A 21,373-nucleotide genomic window follows, 5' to 3' on the forward strand; every position below is an offset into this window, starting at 1 on the left:
ATAACTTATTTACAAGTTAATTCTATTTATAACTACATATTTACATACAATTTTAATTATCTGTTTATTGGGTGGGGACAAGAGAGTTAAAATAATAATGGGGAATGGGACGCTGATTTTGGAGAGGTCAGATAGGAACTCAGGATAACAATCATTTATGGAGCATCCAAAGAAAACATGATTCAGATCTTCCTCCTCAAGCTGACATTTGCACATGGCAGAGTCCCGGACATGGATTTTAAACAAATGAGAACTATTGCAACAATGCCCAATGCGCATTCTGCATATAGAAGATGTCTCAAATTTGTTCAGAATCACTTTGAAGAACCAAGGCTTTTCTGTTACATTTGGTTTCAATTGGAAAAGGTGTCTTCCCTTGGCTTGGGAGGAGGTTACCCAATATTCTTGCCATGTGTGAAGCTGCTCCTCTTTTGTCATAACGAGGAGATCACCTAGTGGTAGAAAATTACTATAGGCAGGATCCCCGGAATGAACTGCCTCCTTTGCCAACTCGTCCACCCTCTCGTTCCCGGGAATACCACAATGGCTAGGGATCCAAGACATAAAAATGCTTTTATTGGATGCCTCTGGTAAAGAAAGAAGAAATCGAGTTTCCACGCAGAGTTTGTCCTCGGGATATGAGGATGGGGGGGGATTTGATTTTTTGTAAGGCACTCAGGGAATCCAACAGGATAAGAAACTTGCTATATTGTGAGCGTAAAGCGTATTTGATAGCTTCTCGGATTGCGATACATTCGGCTGTAAATACGGATGCATTCTTGTGCAATTTGTACAACTTTTGATAGTCGTCGTCTTCACAATATATGGCCGCACCCGTGTGGGTTGGCGAATCTGACCGAGATCCATCAGTGTAGATAATTCTCCAACCTACCCATCTTGACGACCGAATACGGTTGAATGTACACCGGGGCTGTAGGTGGCTTTCAACTCCAAATGTGAGTTCAATATTTGGGGCGTATATGGAAACTTTAAATGGAAAACGATAAAGGGGAAAAAGGTCTTTAGGGTTAATGTTAAATTCAAAAGATTTGTAAAAACTAAAGCTGTTGACAAGTAAAGGGAGCGGTTTATGGGACCAGAAAGATGATGACGTCACACTGTCAGAGAGGGATTTTACTTTTTTGAGGAGCAGGTTACTCTTTTAGCAAAAACCTATCCGCCAAATATTGTCTCCTCATTCCGTGTGGGGCATCAGAGGCCTCTACCTGTAAAGCGTTAATTGGAGAGGACTTCATTGCTCCGATGACTAGTCTCAGGCTTTGGGATTGAATCCGGTCGAGTCTTTGGAGATTCTTTTTCGAACATGGTTCTAAAAGGAACGAGGCATAATTGAGATGGCTCCGGATATACGCAGTATAAAAAAGTCTCTGTATAAAAGGGTGGCTCCCCCACCATACTCGCGAGTCTGCTCTTAACGTATTCAATCCGGCTTGACACTTTTTTACTATTTGATTTATGTATGAGTTGCATGTAAGATGAGTGTCCAGAACTACTCCCAAGAACTTAATCTGGGTCGTAAAAGGGACTATCTCATCTCCATGCTGAATTTTTATGGTTGGGATTTTTCGCTGTCTACAGAAGGTTATGACATTACTTTTACCAGTCGACAGGTCTAAGCCATGATCCACTAACCAATTCCTGATATTTCTGATACCTAAATTTAGTACATTTTCCAGATTCTTTGGGTCCTTCCCATATGCATACATGAAGAAGTCGTTCGCGTACTGAACCAAACTTGTCTCTGAGGGAACAATTCCGCTGATGTCATGCGTATAGATATTGAAGAGAATCGGGCTCAGGACAGAACCCTGAGGTAGTCCCTTGCTTAACTCTCTCTCCACCACAGCATGACCGCGAACACTGATTTCTACCTTTCTGGAGAGAATCAAGTTTGCTATAAAAGAAGTGAGCTTTCGCGGGATTCCAATTCGTAGCATTTTAGCTTCCATATGTATTATAACATTATCATATGCTCCACTTATGTCCAGATAGACACCGATTAGGAATTCTTTATCTGTCAGAGCGGCTCTGATATCGGATGTCAGAACCGATACGCTTTCAATAGTGCTCTTTCTTTTCCTAAATCCAAATTGAGACTCTGGGAGAATTTTTGAGCTCTCCGCAAACCAGTCCAAGCGTTGTCTCACCATATGTTCCGCAACTTTTAACAGTGTGGAGGAGAGGGCTATGGGGCGGTAGGAAGTACCAAAATTTGGGTCCTTGTTAGGTTTAAGGATAGGAATGATGGATTGGGTTTTCCATGAAGGGGAATGATGTTACACCGAAATAATTCGGCGTTCTAGGACTGGCAAGCGCAAGACTGATCGTTAGGCCTTCATGCATTAATAGGAGAAAATATAGATACAATGAACACAGTTTTTCATAATATGTAAAATTGTTTTAGACTTCCATGTTGTGTTTTTCAATTTCTGTTGGAAGTGTGAGTTATAAAATAGTGACAACTCAGCAAAAATACAACTAAAAATAAATATAAGAAAAAAAAACACATGCAGAGAATGTTGGTAAATTTCCGTGCTATATTGGTAGGTAAGTAAACTTCACTACTTCGGAAATTTAACTGGCTACGTTTTCCACAGAGGGTGGAATACAAACTCAGTTGGCTTATGTATAAATCACTGCACAACTCTGCTCCGGAATATCTAAAGGAACTATGCATTCCAGATGAACTAGCTGACAGGCGTCTTACGCTTAGATCAGCGAAGTGTACGGCGAGAGAAAAGTTTATTATACGTCTACGCAAACAGCGCACTAAGTTCGGTGAATGCGCATTTGCGGTCGCAGGTTCTATGGTATGGAATGCTCTCCCAGCAGAAGTGCGAGCCTGTGAGAGTGAAGTGGTGTTTCGGAAAAAACTTAAAATCCCCTTGTTTTCTAAATCATTTGAATAAATCCGTAGAATGGGATACCAAAATAAATTCTTTTGATTAAATTACAAATTTAAAGGCTTTGATTAAATTTATTTATCTATATAGAATCACTTTGTAAAGCGCCCTTGAGGTATAGAGTTACAAAAATGGCGCTATATAAGTTATCCATAATAATAATAAGTAAAAAAAAGAACCAACTGGCTGAGTGTAATTTGTAATCGAAGCTTTTCAAGGAGTGTTTTGATTTCCAGTTTCCATCACTACTGACTCATTTTAAGTGCACCTAACAAAAATGTTCAAAGCTAACCGAAGATGTGGAAGACGTGCAATGGAAATATTTAACCAGTGGTCTTACTTGCCTATAATTTTCTTGTAAAATATAGTGTTCAAAGATGCGAATTGAGCTTTATCGTATTAGAATGAGATAGATATATTATTTCGTTTCGTTTTCCAAAGGATGAATCGATGCCTTACTCATAATTATAATATGATACCTAATCAAAACTTATAAAAATTTTGTAAAAATTGTTTCTCGCTGATTTTCATAAATAATTCTACCAATATTTTCCTGGTAAATTTTACTTTTAGATATTTAACTTAAGAGTTCTTGAATTGGACATAGAACTAAATGTTAACCAGTTTTCAAAGACGAATAAATGAAATCACTTGTCTCTTTCTAACAACAACCCCGCTTTGCTTTGACATCCATTTTTACAGAAGGTTTTCAAAATGGTTTTGTTGTGTTCGGTGAATCTAGTGTCGTATTTTTCCGAAGTTCTAGTAGTCAATTGTGCGAATTTTCTTTCCGAATATTGTGTTTGAAGAACTATTATGGGTTGAAAGTGCTTAACTGCGAATAAAATCTAGTTTAATTCACGATTAAAAGAATAACTCGAAACTCAGGCAATGGCATAATGATCATGGGAAGGGCTCGGATTGTTTCGGTGCTTTGGCTCCTCGCAATATTTTGCGGAGCATCCACTCAAAGCATTATAGGAAGGTATCCGCCGACCCAAAATAAAACTACGCGGTTTACCCACTTGGCACTAGATACTTCGACGGGACAAGTATACGCTGGTGCGGGTAACCAGATTCTTCAACTGTCTCCAGAGCTACTTATCGAGCATGCAGTCATCACTGGTCCAGTCAACGACAACCCCATGTGTCACGCTAGCGGCTGCGACGCGCAGGATATTCATACTACTCTGACTAATAACATCAACAAGGTTCTAGTGATAGATCAAGAAAGTAAAGTTTTGATCGCCTGCGGTTCAGTGGCTCAAGGAGCGTGTAAAAAGTATAAATTAGCAGATATATCTGCAAAACCAGAGTTTATACCTATTAGTGTAGCAGCTAACAGTGAAGAGGCGTCCACTTATGCTTACATCGGTCCTGAGCGCTATAATACTTGGGACAGATCAAACGTTTTATTTGTGGGAACGACTTTTACTAACAATGGTGAATACCGTCACGATGTTCCAGCTATAGCGAGTAGAAATCTGTATACTCTAGAAGTAGCTGAATTTTCATTTTCTAAACAATCATTCATACAAATAGATGTAAAATATAGAGACAACTTTCTTGTGCAATATGTGTATGGTTTTAATGCTAGTGACTATGCGTATTTTGTGCTTATACAGAAACAGTCTTATTTGCCAGGGAATGAAGAACAAGGTTACGTTTCACGTCTGGCCAGAACTTGCGTGGACGATGATAATTACAACAGTTATACAGAAGTTACTCTTCAGTGTTCCGCTCCCGTGAGGGGAAAAAAGGCTCCGGAGAACTATAATCTTATTCAAGATGCCAAGGTGACACTGGCGGGAGAGAATTTGGCGGCAGAAATGGGTATTGAGGTTAATGACCCTGTGTTAGTGGGTGTATTTAGTCCTTCCCGAGGAATAACAAACGAACCCACTTCTCGTTCTGCGATATGTGTTTTTTCACTGTTGGATATTGAAGCCAAGTTTGATGAAAATATTCACATGTGTTTTAACGGGAGTATCATGTCTCGTAATATGGCTTATGTGTCTGGCATGATATCGGATGGAAAATGTCCGAGTGCTGGAACCACTGGAAATATTTTAAATTTTTGTCAAGTTGGTTTAAAAATTAGCGGAATGTTCCCCATTTCCGCAACAGCCATTAAAGATTATAATAATACTCATCTAACATCAGTTACAGTAGGAGTCACAGGATCTCATACTATTGGCTTTTTTGGCACAAAGAATGGTACTCTAAAAAAAGTAGTACTCGGTAATACTTCGGCTCTAGAATACGGCGAGATCTCCCTCTCACCGGGACATCCGATTCTACCAGATACAACATTGTCCACTAGTAAAAACATATTATACGTTTTGTCAAAACACACCATATATTCTCTACCTGTGGAGCATTGCTCATCATTCACTAATTGCTCGGCTTGCCTAGAATCCAATGATCCATACTGCGGCTGGTGTTCCCTGGAGAAGCGCTGTACCCTCCAGAGTGCCTGCCAGAAGGGCACACACAGCGCACCGCGATGGCTCTCTCAATACACAGGGCAGCAGTGCATTGACTTCGAGCAAGTTTTTCCCGATCGCATTCCAATCAGCGAGATGACAACCGTCCGGCTGACTATCCGCACCCTTCCGGAGCTTCCTGCGGGTGCCAACTACAAATGTGTGTTTGGCACCGCTCCTCCGATGGATGCCACGGTGACATCCAATGGCTTGGCTTGTCCCACTCCTACTGTTTATCATCGTCCTAATATTCCCGGATCGCTCGATCATATTTCAGTTCCGCTGTCAGTGCATTCGTCAGAAACTAACAAGGATTTTGTCTCTCGTATATTTTCTTTCTTCGATTGTTCCGTGCATACAACTTGCTATAAGTGTGTTAACAGCCAGTGGGCTTGTAATTGGTGCGTATACGATAATAAGTGCACCCACAACTCTTCCATGTGTCAGAGGACTGTAATTAGTGGAGAAAACAATCCTAATAAGCTTCTTACCCACGGAGTGAATCACTGCCCACGTATTCGCCATTACTCTAAACCTATTCTAATTCCGAACAATGTTCCTAAAGAGCTTAAACTGGAGGTTGAGAATCTTCCTCATCTTCAGTCCGGGCACACTGGGTTTCAATGCGTTGTCAGTATAGAAGTTGCGAAAATGATAGTGCCCGCAAGAGTGGAATCTTCAGATTTTAAACATTTTATAGTTTGCGACAAAACTACATATTCATACGAGGAAAATATAGGAGAATATAATGTAACGGTAAAAGTGGTATGGAATCTAAAACATTATATTGATACTATAAAAATTACTCTTTATAAATGTGAAATATTAGGCTCTCATAGAGAACACGCCGACTGCTCCCTGTGTATCACTAGAAACAGTGTGTACCAGTGCACATGGTGCAGTCATTCCTGCTCCTACAGCGAGTCGTGCTTGGAGCCCCCTGTAGCGGAGTGCCCCCGGCCCCGTATTGATATGATCAAGCCCCTGAGTGGTCCTATCGAAGGAGGTACTCTGGTTACCATCGAGGGTAGTAATCTCGGCCTCAAGGAGGAAGAAGTGACAGGCAAGGTTCGCATTGGGGATGTCCCTTGTGAAATTGTAGATTTTGAAGTATCTGTCAGCATAACTTGCCGTACTGGAGCTTCTAATGAGTCTATTGTTGCTCCTGTCGTTGTAGGTAATGATGCTGGTTTTACAGAGTCAGCAGTTCAATTTAGCTATAAAGATATTAAGTTGCAAGGAATATATCCTTCTATCGGGCCAGTATCTGGAGGCACTCAACTTGCCATAACGGGTCAGCACCTTAATATCGGATCAAAAATTTTCGCGTACTTAGACGAGTTGGTTTGCCAAGTTAATAACACTCAAACCTCTAATAGCAGACTTATTTGTGTTACATCTAAATCTCATATCCCTAGAATGATCCAAATATTGACTATATCTATCGATAACGCTAATCGTACTTTGGTTGGTAATCTTTTTAACTATGTGGTTGATCCAACTATTATGGAAATCAAACCTCTCGAAAGTTTTGTATCTGGAGGAAGAATGATTACAATACATGGCACGAATTTGCATAGCATTCAAAAACCTGAAATGAATATATTTTATGGAAGTGAGATAATATCTGTAAATAGTACAGTGTGTGTAGTGCTAAATTCAAATCAAATGGAATGTCCCAGTCCAGCAGCCAACAGTAAATTCACAGAAATAATGCGCTTATCAGTTGCCAAACTTCCCTCTGTCAAGCCCCAGGTAGTCATGAAGATTGGTTTCACAATGGACTCCGTTGAGACAGTTCAAGATTTGGAGAAACATTTTCAATCTTTAAGACCTCAAATGGTTTATGTAGATGACCCTCAAGTTTATACATTTCCTAATAAAATAAAACCTTATAAAGGTGACACTTTAGTCATCGAGGGTGAAAATTTAATTCGGGCTAGTGACGAATCAGATGTTTCTGTTACAATTGGCATACGCTCTTGTAATCTTACGAGTCTAACTATGACTCAACTTGTTTGTACGCCACCTGAAATGCAACCGGCTAATACTGACGAAAATGGGATTCAGATCAAAGAAGTTAATCTGCCTTTAGTTGTCATAAAAATTGGCAAATCTTTGAAGTTTTCTTTGGGTTACTTAAGGTATGAAGTAATGAAAAATTACACCTTCCCTCCAGAGGCTGTTGCTGGTACAGCTGCAGGAACATTCTTCTTAGTTTTGATATTCATGATAGTATTAGTTGTCTATAGACGAAAGAGTACTAAAGCTGAGCGAGAATACAAAAGGATTCAAATACAAATGGATACATTGGAAAGTAATGTAAGATTAGAATGCAAACAAGCATTTGCTGAACTTCAAACTGATATGTCAGATTTGGCTGCTGATTTAGAAAACTCAGGAATTCCTACATTGGATCATATTAATTATGTGATGAATGTTTTCTTCCCTGGTGTTTCCGATCACCCTATACTCAATATTCAAAAGTCTTTGATTAACGGACCTAGAAATAATTACGATGTAGCTATGCTTCAGTTTGAACAGCTAATTAATAATAAATGCTTCTTACTATCATTTATAGATACTTTAGAAGCTCAAAAGTCTTTTAATATTAGAGATAAAGTCAATGTAGCTTCTCTTTTAATGGTCGTTTTAATGGGTAAAATGGAATACGCGACAGATATTCTCAAGTGCTTACTGTTACGGTTAATAGACAAGTCTGTCTGTACCAAGCACCCACAGCTCATGTTGCGGCGTACAGAAAGTGTCGTGGAGAAAATGTTGACTAACTGGATGGCTCTGTGTATGTATTATTACTTAAAGGATTATGCGGGTTCATCCTTATTTTTATTATTTAAGGCCATCAAGCATCAAGTGGAAAAGGGATTGGTGGATGCTATAACGCATGAGGCCAGATACTGTCTTTCTGAAGAGAGATTACTAAAGGAACAAATAGATCACCAGGTAGTTACACTTCACATCTTGCAAGATGACCTCGATGAGAAAGTACAATGTAAAGTTTTAGATTGTGATACGATATCTCAAGTAAAATCAAAAATTTTAGATGCACTTTTTAAAAATACGCCTTTTTCTTCCCGACCGTCCGTTTATGAAGTTGATTTAGAATGGCGCCATGGCAGAGGTGGTCATTTAATTTTACAAGATGAAGATCTCACTACTAAGACTATAAATGGTTGGAAAAAACTTAATACTTTAGCTCACTACGGAGTAAAAGAATCCGCCATTATGTCTTTGATTTCGAGACAAAATGACAGCTTTAATACGACTTACAAACAGCCTTGTAGAAATTGCACTGATATGTATTGCTCTAATGCACATTTACGTATCATTAATGGAGGTATGGATTCTGATAACAACTCTCATATCTATCATCTCGTAAAACCGGTAGATTATCACCATTTTGCTAGTAAAACATCGGAACACATGCATAAAGCCATTCCTGAAATATTTTTAACTAGACTTTTGTCAACTAAAGGAACCATTAACAAGTTTGTAGATGATTTCTTTAACACAATTTTAACAGTCAATGAAATATTACCTCCGGCTGTTAAATGGTTGTTTGATTTATTTGATGAGGCTGCTCTAATGCATGGTATTGCTAATCCCGAGGTAGTTCACGCGTGGAAATCCAATAGTCTTCCTTTAAGATTCTGGGTGAACCTCATAAAAAATCCCAATTTTATATTTGATATAAATAAAACCATGACTGTAGATTCCTGTTTATCCGTGATTGCCCAAACATTTATGGACGCTTGTTCTATGACAGAACATCGCCTGTGTAAAGATTCTCCCTCTAACAAGCTCTTATTTGCAAAGGATATCCCTGTGTACCGAGATATGGTGTTCCAGTTTTACCAAGCTGTATCTAACTTACCACAGATTACTGACCAAGAAATGAGCACTTCGATGCAACAGCTGTCTGTTCAGCAAGTCAATGAATTTGATACCATTTCTGCTCTGAAAGAATTGTACATTTATGTAAACAAGTATAGAGATCAGGTTTTAATTGCATTAGAAATGGATCCTCACTGTAATAAAATGCATTTGGCGCACAAATTGGAGTTAGTAGCTTGTACTTTAGAAGGTGATCCCAATTCTCAGTGCTGACCCGATGGTGATAATCTGAACATCTTTACTCATGACTTATCCTTTTTGTGATTGTGTTTTAGTACAGACTTTTACACGTTTTTTATTGTAATTTAATCTTAAGCTTATTAATAGTTGCCCAACTGACAGTAATAGTGTGATTTGATTTCACAAAAATCAACATATAATTATGAAATAATGTACTTTTATATTATAAGTTTTTTTATATAATGAAGATGTCTGAACATTAATTTCATAAATAAGATTGTACTATATACGTATATATATACATAAATATATATAATATAATTAAACTATTAGAGCATATAAGTATTTTTTATTTGTGTATGATTAATATTATATACTAAATCGACATTCTAATACATTATATTAATGTAAATAATACAAGTATTTCATGTATATACATACTTACTATAGGAAAGTTTTCAGAATGTCTATTTTTTTTTATTTGTGTATTAAGTGATCAAAAATTGCCATGATTGTAATTTAAATTTACGTTATTGTCAATTAAATATCGTGATTACAAACTTCTAAAAATGTTTTGTTTGAAGAAAATACCCCCTTTTTATAATCACTCCTCTTTATGGTTTACTTTATAAATCTTTCATTAGTGAGAATGGGTATCAATAAATTGTTATTCCAAGTTTTACAATATTATGTGTGGATAAATAATGATGATAACCGTTTTTCTGTAGATGGCTTTAGCGGTAAGTAGTGGTCGATGGATCATACACGTCATGCAATAAACTTGGGCATCTGTCAACGTTACCTCATAGAAACATTAGTCAATTTGTGTCTGCATCATAAAGTTATTCTCGATTGAAAATATCAGTTTACGAGCCAAATTTTCATCATTTGCGGGAGGTTTTCATTAAAGGCTCGTTGAATGCTCTCAAATACTTATGGTGAGGCCCCTACAGGTGAAATAACGTGTCGTGAGTGGTTTCAACGATTCAAAAACTGTGATTTTCACGTCAAAGACAGCCATAGCAGTGGAAGAGAGAAGATTTTCAAAGATACAAAATTGAAGGCATTACTTGATGAAGACTTGTGTCGAAGTTAAGAAGTATTAGCGCTATCGTTGTGAGTGACTCAAAAAGCGATTTCAAAACAACTCAAAACCATAGAAATGATTCAGAAGCAAGGAAATTGGGTGCCGTATGCGTTGAAACCAAGAGATGTTGAACGGCGTTTGCTTGCTTGTGAACAGTTGCTTGAAAGGCAAGACGGAAGGGATTTCTTTCCGGATCGCATTGTGACTGGGGATGAAAAGTGGGTCCATTACGATAACCACATGTCATGCTCAGTATTTGGTGGGACCAGCTCAGTAATCTTGGGAAATAAATGTTTTTTGCAGTAGGCAAATTAGCAGCTCACAATGGGGTCTGGTGCCGACCCTTAGGATGGAAGCGAAGTATGGATTGGAAAAAAAGGAAGAGAAAGGTTGGCTGAATGCTGACAAAATGCCATCCCCAGGCAAATGTGATAAAACTATGTAAAATTGGTGAACAAATGTCGAGATCCCTGTATTATGTAGGCTGAGACAAGCATTATCGACAAAAATCAATAAAGGAGTGCTTGGTTTGGACATGTAGAGCGAATGGATTGAGAAATAATGACTAAAAGAATTACTATGCGAATGTTAGTTTATGCAGAAAATGGACAAGACCAAATCTAACAAATACTTAAAGACGGACATGTCAATAGTCAGAATAATCGCCGTATGTGCATGGCAAGATTTATGAATGTAAAGAAAGCCAGGTTTGTATGCAGACAGGCGTAGTGCTCTATCCTCTCTGCATACCCTATGGCGAAACGGTGTGATGGTTTAGTTTGTTGTAAATATTAGCATATAAGACAGATCACTTGAGTTTGCATAGAAGATGTCAAGATGTCAAGGAGTGAATTTAAACTGAGGAGTATTTGCATACAGAGTATATTCCAAAAGTATGTTTTCTTGGAATAACATGCATAAGGATATTGAAACATCGAAAGGAAGGTTAGTGCTAGCAACACAGTTAAAAGGGGGTAAAAAAAGTGCTTATTAAGAAGACCTTAGGATCAACTAAATAAACAATGTGAAAAAAAGAGTAAATATAATATAACTAACTATCAACCCTTGTGCATGTAGTTAGAAATATAAATGGTGTAAGATTATATCGGTAGAAAGGCAAAATTTAAGTGACATGTAGCAACTTTACAGAAGAGCCAATTAAACTTTTCTTAATTATTTTTTTTTTTAATAAATTTGTTGCATATATAAGTATAAATATTTACTCTTTGTGGTCAAACATTTTAATTAATGTTTGTAAATACATTTTTTTTTATTAATAAAATATCATAAATACCGATTATATTGGTGTGATTCCTCGTAATTTAAATAAATATTTAAAATATGAGATTTCAGTTAAAAAAAAACTTTCATTCGCTCTCCTGTGAAGTTTGCTACATGTCGTTTAGTAAATTTTGCCTTTCCACATCGATATAATGTGATAGGCTCACGAATGTCAAAATTTGTTGAACAAAGATTAAAGGGGTGCTGTGATGACTTGTGCATGTCAGAGGAATAGACGAAAAAATGATGAATGTAATTTGGTAATGTATCCAAAATAAAACAAGTTTATTGGATTGTAATTCTACTTTATTTTTTGTAAAATATACAAAGGGTATATTGTGACGCGTTTCGTCTTGTTAGGACATTTTCAAACAAACTAACTTAAATATTTACAAAGTTTCCTTATATACTAAAAATAATTGCTATTTTATGTTTGTGGATTTCTATACAAGCCAAAATAAGTAGAGTAATTAAAATTCAATTAGGTTATACTGAGTATATTAAAGGAATATTTTGGTTATATTGGGGAAAAACCTTCCATTATTTAGAAACATTTGTTATGACTTTAAAATTAATGTAATAATCATAAAAATATTGATTTCATTTATACAGGTTTATTTTGAAAATTATTGTTGAAATTCTACATTGGTGTTTTACACAGGTTTCATTCATGTTTAATGTCAACTAAGGTAAAAAATACATTAAGATTTTATAATATTATTTTATTTAAATTTAATTTATTGGGAACATTACAAGTTTTTATATATTTAGTAGGTATATAGTAAAATAAAAAAATTAAAAATTATTATACTGGTACATAATATGGAATAACAAATTTACAATTACAAGATTACAATTATAAATAATTTAGTTTTTATTTTTGAAAATATTAAGTAAAGGCGAATTAACTAGGTTTAACTGTTCATTTATAAGTATATTAGCAGGGTTTTTGTCATTTTTTATTATTTCTAGCTGTTCTAACAGATTGAGTCTATAGCCTTTATTTTCTATGTGTAATGGTTTAGGTTTGTTTTTGTTTGTTAAATTATGTTTGTTATTTATTAGGTGTTTTGCAAATTGGGATTTTTCAGGTTTTTGTTTAATTTTGGATACATTACCAAATTAAACATGGAATTCTACCAATTATCTGCATACACAATAAATAAATGATGAATGATTTCTTGAATGTGGTTAGATGTACAAACCAAGGAATGATGAAAAAACGTGGCATGATGAAGTTCAATGAATACTTGAAAATGAAAATAATCTGCATAGTACGCTTGACAAAATGTTTTTAAAGATAAAATAAATATTTTCATCCTTATAATTTACCTAAATACTTCAATTTTGAAGGCCATTTTCAACAAGTGTTAATTAACTCATTATTAGACAATGGGAATCGAGTTGGAGTAGAGTCCCCACTCTCAGACCAACCACCAACCTCACGAGCCCATGACACTAGACATGGGACCACAACCTGATTCCTTTTATTTACGTTTATTGAGACACAAGACCCAACTTCATGGGACCAAAGTCCTGTGTTGAGTTAGGATGAATCAATATACTTAAATAATATAGATAGTTAAACAATAATATTTTAAAAAACAAGAATACCAAAGATAACACATAGAATATCAATATAAAAAGAACAAAGACACGCATTTGATTTACATAAAACAACCAACTCAAATAATTAAAAAATCAAAAAGGATTTTCCAATTCAAATCCCTCCCTCAAGGATAAACCAGTTCTGAACTCTCTTGAAAATAGATTTTGTCTACCCTTTCAAAATATTAAATGCTCTTCGGTGCAATAAAGGAGACGTGCCTCTGAGCAAAAGTCGTTCAGGTATTGGGTATTATAAAATTCATATTCTAAGACCTCTCATTGATCGACCAGAAGTGTGTCAATGCTTCTTTTAGGTAAAATTGTCTCACATCCAGCACCTTCATGCACTGGAGCAACTGTGGAGGAATGCAGAAGAAGCTTATGTGTATTTTTTTTTTTTTTTTTTTTAAATTTATTTGGAAGTTCAACAAGAATACATACAATACATACATTTTTTAAGTGAGCATAACTAACGTTCTTTACATATATTCTCAATTATAGAACTTCAACATCTTTCATAAATTATATAAAATAAGAGTGTAAATTCAATTTAAGTAATGGTAAAGATTAAGTTTAGTGAAAGGTAAAAATAAAGAAAGATTTTTTTTTTTTTTTTAAAGAAAAGATAAGAGAAATTAAAAACATATAAGATATAATAAAAAAGACTAAAATTAATTTACATACACAAAACTAAGGATTAGGCATTTGATCTAAGATACATAGTAATGTTTTTTTTATAACTATTTGCTCTATCATGATAAATGTCAATGTTAACTTTTTTTTCCATTTTGTTATAGAGTCTTAACATACTTGCAAGAGGGTTAAAATGTGCCATATTGTTTGTAAAAATTGGAAGGTAAAATGTATTAGGTGATCTAAGGCGCCTACGGGGAACGTACAATGACACACTTTGAACACAAAACACTGAATCAACATTATTGTGAATTATATTATACAAGTACATCATATCTATAATTTGTCTCCTAGTTTCTAACTTTTCAATTTTAAAATACTCCAAGCGCTCTTCATAACATTGAAGTATTCTGCCCATGTTACACTTAAACGACAAAGAACGAAGAAATTTTTTCTGTACAGTTTCAATTATATTTTTATAAATCACATAATGAGGTGACCAAACAATACTTCCAAATTCCAACTTGCTACGTACAAGAGAATTATACAAACAAATTATTGATGCTGCATTTCTAAATGGCTTGGATATTCTGTGTATGAAGCCCAGCATTTGTAAAGATTTCTCTTTAACAATATTGAAATGATTGGAAAAAGTTAAACGTGAGTCAAATGTGATTCCAAGATCTCGGATTGTGCTTACTGAGTTGAGGTCAATATTACTAATGCTATAAGTAAAACAGTTTTGAGTTCTTTTTCTTGTAAACGTTATTTGATAGCATTTTTTAACATTAAGGTGCATATCATTCAGTTTACACCATTCACTTAAGGAATCAAGATCTTTTTGAAGCATTGCGTGATCATCTGTTGATTCAATTTTACGAAATATTTTCAAGTCGTCAGCATAGAAAAGATAATTACACTCTAACAGGGAGCCAAGATCGTTTATAAAAATTAAAAATAATAATGGTCCAAGATTAGAGCCCTGCGGCACACCAGACGTTACAGTTAAAGGTGATGATTCAAATTTATTTATGCATACAATTTGGGTTCTGTTTTTCAAATAAGATATCATCCAATTTAGAAGATCGCCATGTATACCGATTGCTTCCAACTTTTGTATCAATATATGGTGGTTAACTTTATCAAAGGCCTTCTGGAAATCTGTATACACAGCATCCACCTGACATTTTTTATTAAATGATGAACAAATATAGTCACAATATTCCAGAAGGTTAGAATTAATTGATCTTTTAGGAAGAAAACCGTGTTGTTTGGGACAAATTAATGGCTTAACATATTCCAGAACAACTTTATAGATTAACGATTCAAAAACTTTGGCAAAACATGAAAGAATACAAATAGGTCTGTAATTCGTGACGATTTATCTCCAGATTTATGGATGGGGGTCACATTAGCAATCTTCCACAGATCAGGAAAAATACATTCATTAAGAGATTTATTAAATATCATGTACAATGGTTTGCTTAATTCATTACTGCAGTTTTTTAAAAACATACTTGGTATCTGGTCAGGTCCTGGACCCTTATTAATATCCAAATTTTTTAGAGAAATTTTGATTACATCTTCGTTAATTTTTAAATCAGATAGGTTAAATTGGTAGTATCTATCATTTGATACTTTGGATGTATTTGATACATTCTGAACAATGTTTGATTTACTGAAAACAGAGGCAAAATAATTCGAGAACATTTCAGCTACGGCAATTCCATCACTGGCGCGTTCATTTTCATATATCATAACTTTTGGAATACAGTTAGTAGCACGCTGTGTTTTAGAAAATGACCAGAATACCTTCATATTGTCTACTAAGCCTTCCTCAACAGATTTGATATAAGTTCTATAGCATTTCTTTTGCAAAGCTTTGGATCTTTTTCTTAGGATGGAGAATGCCTCATAATCCAGTGGATTATTGTATTTTTTCGCCCTCGTCCGCATTTTATGTTTTTCTTTTAAAACCTTAATTAATGGTTTACTAAACCATTGTGGATAATTACAATTTGATTTACTATTTTTAAATGGGGCATGTCTATTTATTATTTCCCATAAAATGTTGTAGAAAATCAAGACCATATCATTTGTATTATGTTCTCCAAACTTCATCTTCCAGTCTTCAGATGATATGTCTTGACGGCAGAGTTCGTAATTACATTTTTTAAAGTTGTATTTGAAAGTTTCGCAATTTTCATTCAATAATTGAGTATTCTCAATTTCAAATGAAATTTCGATTGCTGGATGATGCTGATCAATTGCTACAAGACCGTCGACTGGAAAAACTTTTAAATTATTTTTATCAGAGAAAACTAGATCCAATATTCGACCATTATGATTGCATTGATAATTAAATTGATAAACGTTACAGATACATGCAAAGTCAACCAAAATTAATGATTTTCGGCTAGTATAATTTGTAGGACAGAGAAAATTATTATTACCTGAAGCATCTGATACCCATTTAATTTCAGGTATGTTAAAATCGCCCAGAATGATGCATTGTGAATTTGATTTACGTTGAAGACATCTGTACTGAAGCTTTTGAAAGCAGCTATTATAGTTAGAGATATTTAAATTTGGAGGAATATATGCTACACAAAGATAAATACTAAAGTTTGAAGTAATATTCGATTTGATTTCCACCCAAATGTCTTCATTTTCACTTTCAAATGTTTTATTTCTATCGGACACTAGTTTTTTCGAGACTGCTATCAAAACTCCTCCACCTTGCCTTGAAGTAGAACTTGATGTTTCGCGATCTCTTCTGAAGACAGCATATCGCCGGTCAAATATTTCTTCACTAAATATTGTTGAGTTAAGCCAAGTTTCCGTCAAGCAGATTATGTCATAGTTATTATTTAAAACCTCTTGATGAAAATTTTCGGTTTTGTGGACTCTAGATATCTCTCTGAAAAAAATCTAATGGATCTCTACAACTTGATTTTTATTTTCTAGAAGTGATGTGTGATAATCTTAAATTTTATTTGCGTATAAAATGATAAGAACATAAATATTTATTTTTAAAAAAGGTAGAATGATATGGCGTCCTATTCTCTTCTTCGCATTTTATATTAAGCATAGTCAAAAACAATTTTACAATAATATTGTTCTTTATAGGTTTCTTCATAATAAACTATCCCAAATAACAGTCGAATAACAATCGATTGTTTCCACCGACCGATTATGCTGATTATGCCCAGCGCTAATACTAACATTTTAATGAACCATGACTCCATAGATAAAAAATTCATTAGTGTTCCGAGATCATTGCGAAAAAATCTTAGATTTGTTTTTGTTTTTACGTATCGCTGTAAACTGTCACTAACTTCGTGGTTGATAATTACAGAATGATTTTTGTCCGTATGGACGACTCTATTAGCCGGTGACGTATTATTACTCTAAAGTCTGTATATATATTTGTATGTATGCTTCTTTGTATTATTTAACTATTTTATTTTTATTGAGTCGGGTTGTGGTCCCGTGGCTAGTGTTTCGGGCTCACGGACCAAAGGTCCGTGGTTCGAATCCCACTCTACCCCAACTTGATTCTCATTTTCAAATGGTGAGTTATTTACAACTCGTTCGAAATGGCCCTCAAAATGAAATATTTGCGTAAATTATAAGAACGCAGATATTTCTTTTCCATAAAAAAAAAATATATAGGTATAATATAACTTGCGCTAACACTATAAATATATTTCTGCAACTACTGTAATTTTTCATACGATAATACCTATGCAAAAACGCTCATTTGTGTAATAATAATACGGAGAACTCTTTTGTGACAATTTTCAGAATAATTTTATATTTCTTTTTAAAAGTAGGAAAAATATGCGGTATTTATCTATTTGGATTTAATAAAAAATCTTGAGAATGTTTAAGAATGAAAAATTTCTGCATTCTTAATGCAAAAAGTATGTGAATTGCATAAATTGGTAAAATAATAACAGAAATTATTGTTGGTAAATAAAAAGTACGAATGCTCTATGATTAAATAAAATTGTTGCACTCGTCGACGCATGTACAAACTATTAGTGTGAATTTGTTGAAATACGAGAAGTGATCGAAAACGAATGTCAAATAATTATTTAATTTTATATTTTGCGAATAAATACTGAGTAATATTATTTTGATGAGTCGCTCGATCATTACTGATCGCATTTGAATGTAGGTTGATATTGTTCGAACGTAGAAATCAGTAGTAATTTTTGCAATGTGTAAAGTTGTTACGTTGGATTACTGATCCAGTTCTACACGAAAGTAACCTTCAAGTTGGCATTACCGTGAAATTGACAGTGGTGGTAGTAAGACAAATCAATCACCTTTTTCAGAAATGGTAAAGATTTTTCACTTACTATTCTCTATAATGTCGTATTTGAATATGCTAAGATTGAAATTCATTCATTTATTTTTTTACAGTCGTTTTCCGAAAAAATAGCCGCCCTTATGGCAAGGCCAGGTCAAGATGTTGTTCCAAAGGATGACGTTCCATGGTGGATGAGATATGCTGGCCGGGGGTTGGGAACTGTGGGCGGTTTTTGTAAGCATATTGAACGATATTAACTTAATTTAATGAAGTAATAACAAACCTACCGCATTATCTTTTAATGTACCCGGAATCAGTGTACTAAATTACCTTATCTTAAATTACAATGTAGTTAATACAATGACACGACTGTTTGTATATTAATGATTTGGAAATCGCAAACATTACTTTTTATTTTATCTTTTATTTATGTACAGAGTGGATAAGAAACAAGTTTTTTTATTCCACTTTAATTGTTTTGCCAATTAATTTACTCAGGCTCTTATGAGGAAATAATTTAAATAATAGCATTGAACCATGTACTGACAACATTTTATGCATTGCTTATGAGTATGCAGAATATGAAATATTGACTTGTTTGATTTCGTTATTTATAATTCTACTTTTGCGATGAATTTTATTGTTTTTTTCTGTATGTTTGAAAATGCATTTTTTAATCTAAGTACAGTGCGTCTGAACATACAAGTTTCGTCTGTATTAGGTAGGCACACTAGAAACTTATTGTTATGCACACATAAAGTGGAGGTTATTAAATATTTAAATGAACTGTAGGTACTATTTTTTTTACAAATATTTGGTTAGTAATATTACTGTTCTATAATATATTTTAACCTAAAATATGTACATTAAATTTAAACTAGAAATCTAATCAGATTCAGTGTAACTACCCCCTCAAAATATAGGTAAAGAAATTCTAACATTATTTTGAGTAATGTATGTTTACATCTTTATAAATACAGTATTTTAACCCTCTTTGAATTTTATTTAAATATACTGATATCTAAACAGAGACTGGAGGATATTGATATAAAACCACATGTACATTAATTACACATATGTATGGTACGTATTACATAACATTCAAGGTAATTTTTATTTATTTTTTTAAAAATATTTACACAATAGTCTTAAAATTAAAGTCCTGCTGAATTGTAAGCATACAAATCGTCAACAGGTTCTTATATATTGCTTCGATTTTTCATACTCAACCTACATTTTAAGTTTATGTTTAAAGTTTCGTAAGTATACTTTAATCTTTAGAGGAAACGCGGTCTGACCTTTCTTCACACAATCATATTCCCGTATTTTTTCCCCGGATTATGGACTAGAACGGTGATTTTTTGTACACACTGTAGGTTTATATTTAAATTTGTTGCAACAGAGAGGGAAAACATTTTTGATAAGGGAATATGGGAGTCTAGGCATTTACATGGCTTTTGACCTGTCATTGGCTGGTTTAAGTGGCCACTGCAAGCATTTGGACATACTCAAAACATTGGTGAATAAATTTTTGAGCTATATATTTTTTCAAAATCAGGTAATATATTAATTGGTCGATAGTTACTAATATCTGAATGTTTTCCACTTTTAAATATGGTTCTGACTATACTACATTTAATTATTTCTCATATTTCCGCTCGGAGTATAATGCAATTAATTAAATGTGTTCATACTGGTCCTAATAAATCGATATGTTTTTTTACATCATGGATTCTTATATTGTCAACTCCAGCAGATTGACTATTTTCTTAGTTTTTTGTTGCGATATCTGTCTATTTATAATATTCTTACTCCCTTTCAGTTGCTATTCTTCTCGGACTGTGGAACTGCGTGGGTATAATGCTAGGAGACGTGTCCTGCCTACTGTCGGGCCTGTGGCAGATGATTGCGGGATTCGGAGTGATAATATGTGAGGCCCCGTGTTGTTGCGCATTCGTTGACTTCGTAAACCAGCTTTCTTCGTGGGTGGAAAACAGGCCATACTGGAACAAGGCCGCCATTTATGTTGGGTATGCGGTATTTTAATATGACAATTTATAAACCTACTAATCTGATTAAAAAAAGGAAGACTTCGCATTTCATCGCTTTGATCTTATGACATTGCTACAGTTGCAGTTTTCGTTATTCATCATCATCATTTCTCTATCCGCAACCGGTGGGTCAGGACATTGTAGCGGTACTCCGGTTGCAGCGTATTTTGATAATTTGATACTAAAGGGCAATTTATCAATCTTTTGTTTTAGATCTGGTCCAGGGACTTTGATTCCAGTAAAAATCAATATTTTAAGTTAATATTTCACGTCTATCTTGCCAGGAAACGAATCCACGACCTCAGGCATAATAGACAAATGCACTAACCAATACATCACAAGGCAGACTAATCTCCGCCTAATTTCTTTTTTCAGGATTTTTATCCGAGAGTCGCCATCGAGTCGAAAACACACATTCGGTGTTCTGGCTATACTTCATACTCGGAACTGTATTCTTTAGTCCGCTCGGACATAGGAATTTTGCTGCATTTTGGAATTACAGTTATTAAATAATATATTATAGTTCACAATTTACCCAAATATTTTAATTTTGGAGCTATTCTTAAATACACAATAAGTGTGTTGTTCATACTCTTTACGGACGAACGACACACTGCATAATAACCCAGAAAAACTTATTGTGTATCTGAATGGCCATGAAAATCTAAGAAGTTTATTTTTAAACAGTCTTAAATAACTGTCCTTAACAGTGGGAAAATATTTGTGATTGAGATGGGTTCGAATACTGGACCTCTGATACGGTGTCTGCTCCACTACATAGCTTGACTCAATTTAAATTGGAAAACAAGACAGATCAAAAAAAAAAAAAAAAAATTTGGCTTAAGAATTTTATTGATACTTGTATCAATATATTAAAAAATATTTTTTTA

The 21,373-nt window shown here is 34.5% G+C and overlaps 2 protein-coding genes across 2 annotated transcripts; both read left to right on the top strand.

The window, feature by feature from the left end:
* Window positions 1–3,619: 3,619 nt before the first annotated feature.
* Window positions 3,620–10,007, top strand: PlexB (plexin B). The gene has a single exon (XM_088241797.1). The coding sequence runs from the start codon at window positions 3,824–3,826 to the stop codon at window positions 9,536–9,538; it is 5,715 nt and encodes a 1,904-aa protein (XP_088097923.1). The 5' UTR covers window positions 3,620–3,823; the 3' UTR covers window positions 9,539–10,007.
* Window positions 10,008–18,322: 8,315 nt separating this feature from the next.
* On the top strand, window positions 18,323–21,317 carry fwe (calcium channel flower). Its single transcript, XM_088241791.1, has 3 exons — window positions 18,323–18,462; window positions 18,546–18,666; window positions 20,255–21,317. Exons 1-3 carry the CDS (start codon window positions 18,460–18,462, stop codon window positions 20,476–20,478), a joined length of 348 nt encoding a protein of 115 aa, XP_088097917.1. The 5' UTR covers window positions 18,323–18,459; the 3' UTR covers window positions 20,479–21,317.
* The last annotated feature ends 56 nt before the right edge of the window (window positions 21,318–21,373 follow it).

The sequence above is a fragment of the Micrasema longulum genome, unplaced genomic scaffold (assembly GCF_059751315.1).
Source record: "Micrasema longulum isolate JH-2025_06_02 unplaced genomic scaffold, ASM5975131v1 h1tg003078l, whole genome shotgun sequence".
In the NCBI taxonomy this organism is placed as follows: Eukaryota; Metazoa; Arthropoda; class Insecta; order Trichoptera; family Brachycentridae; genus Micrasema; species Micrasema longulum.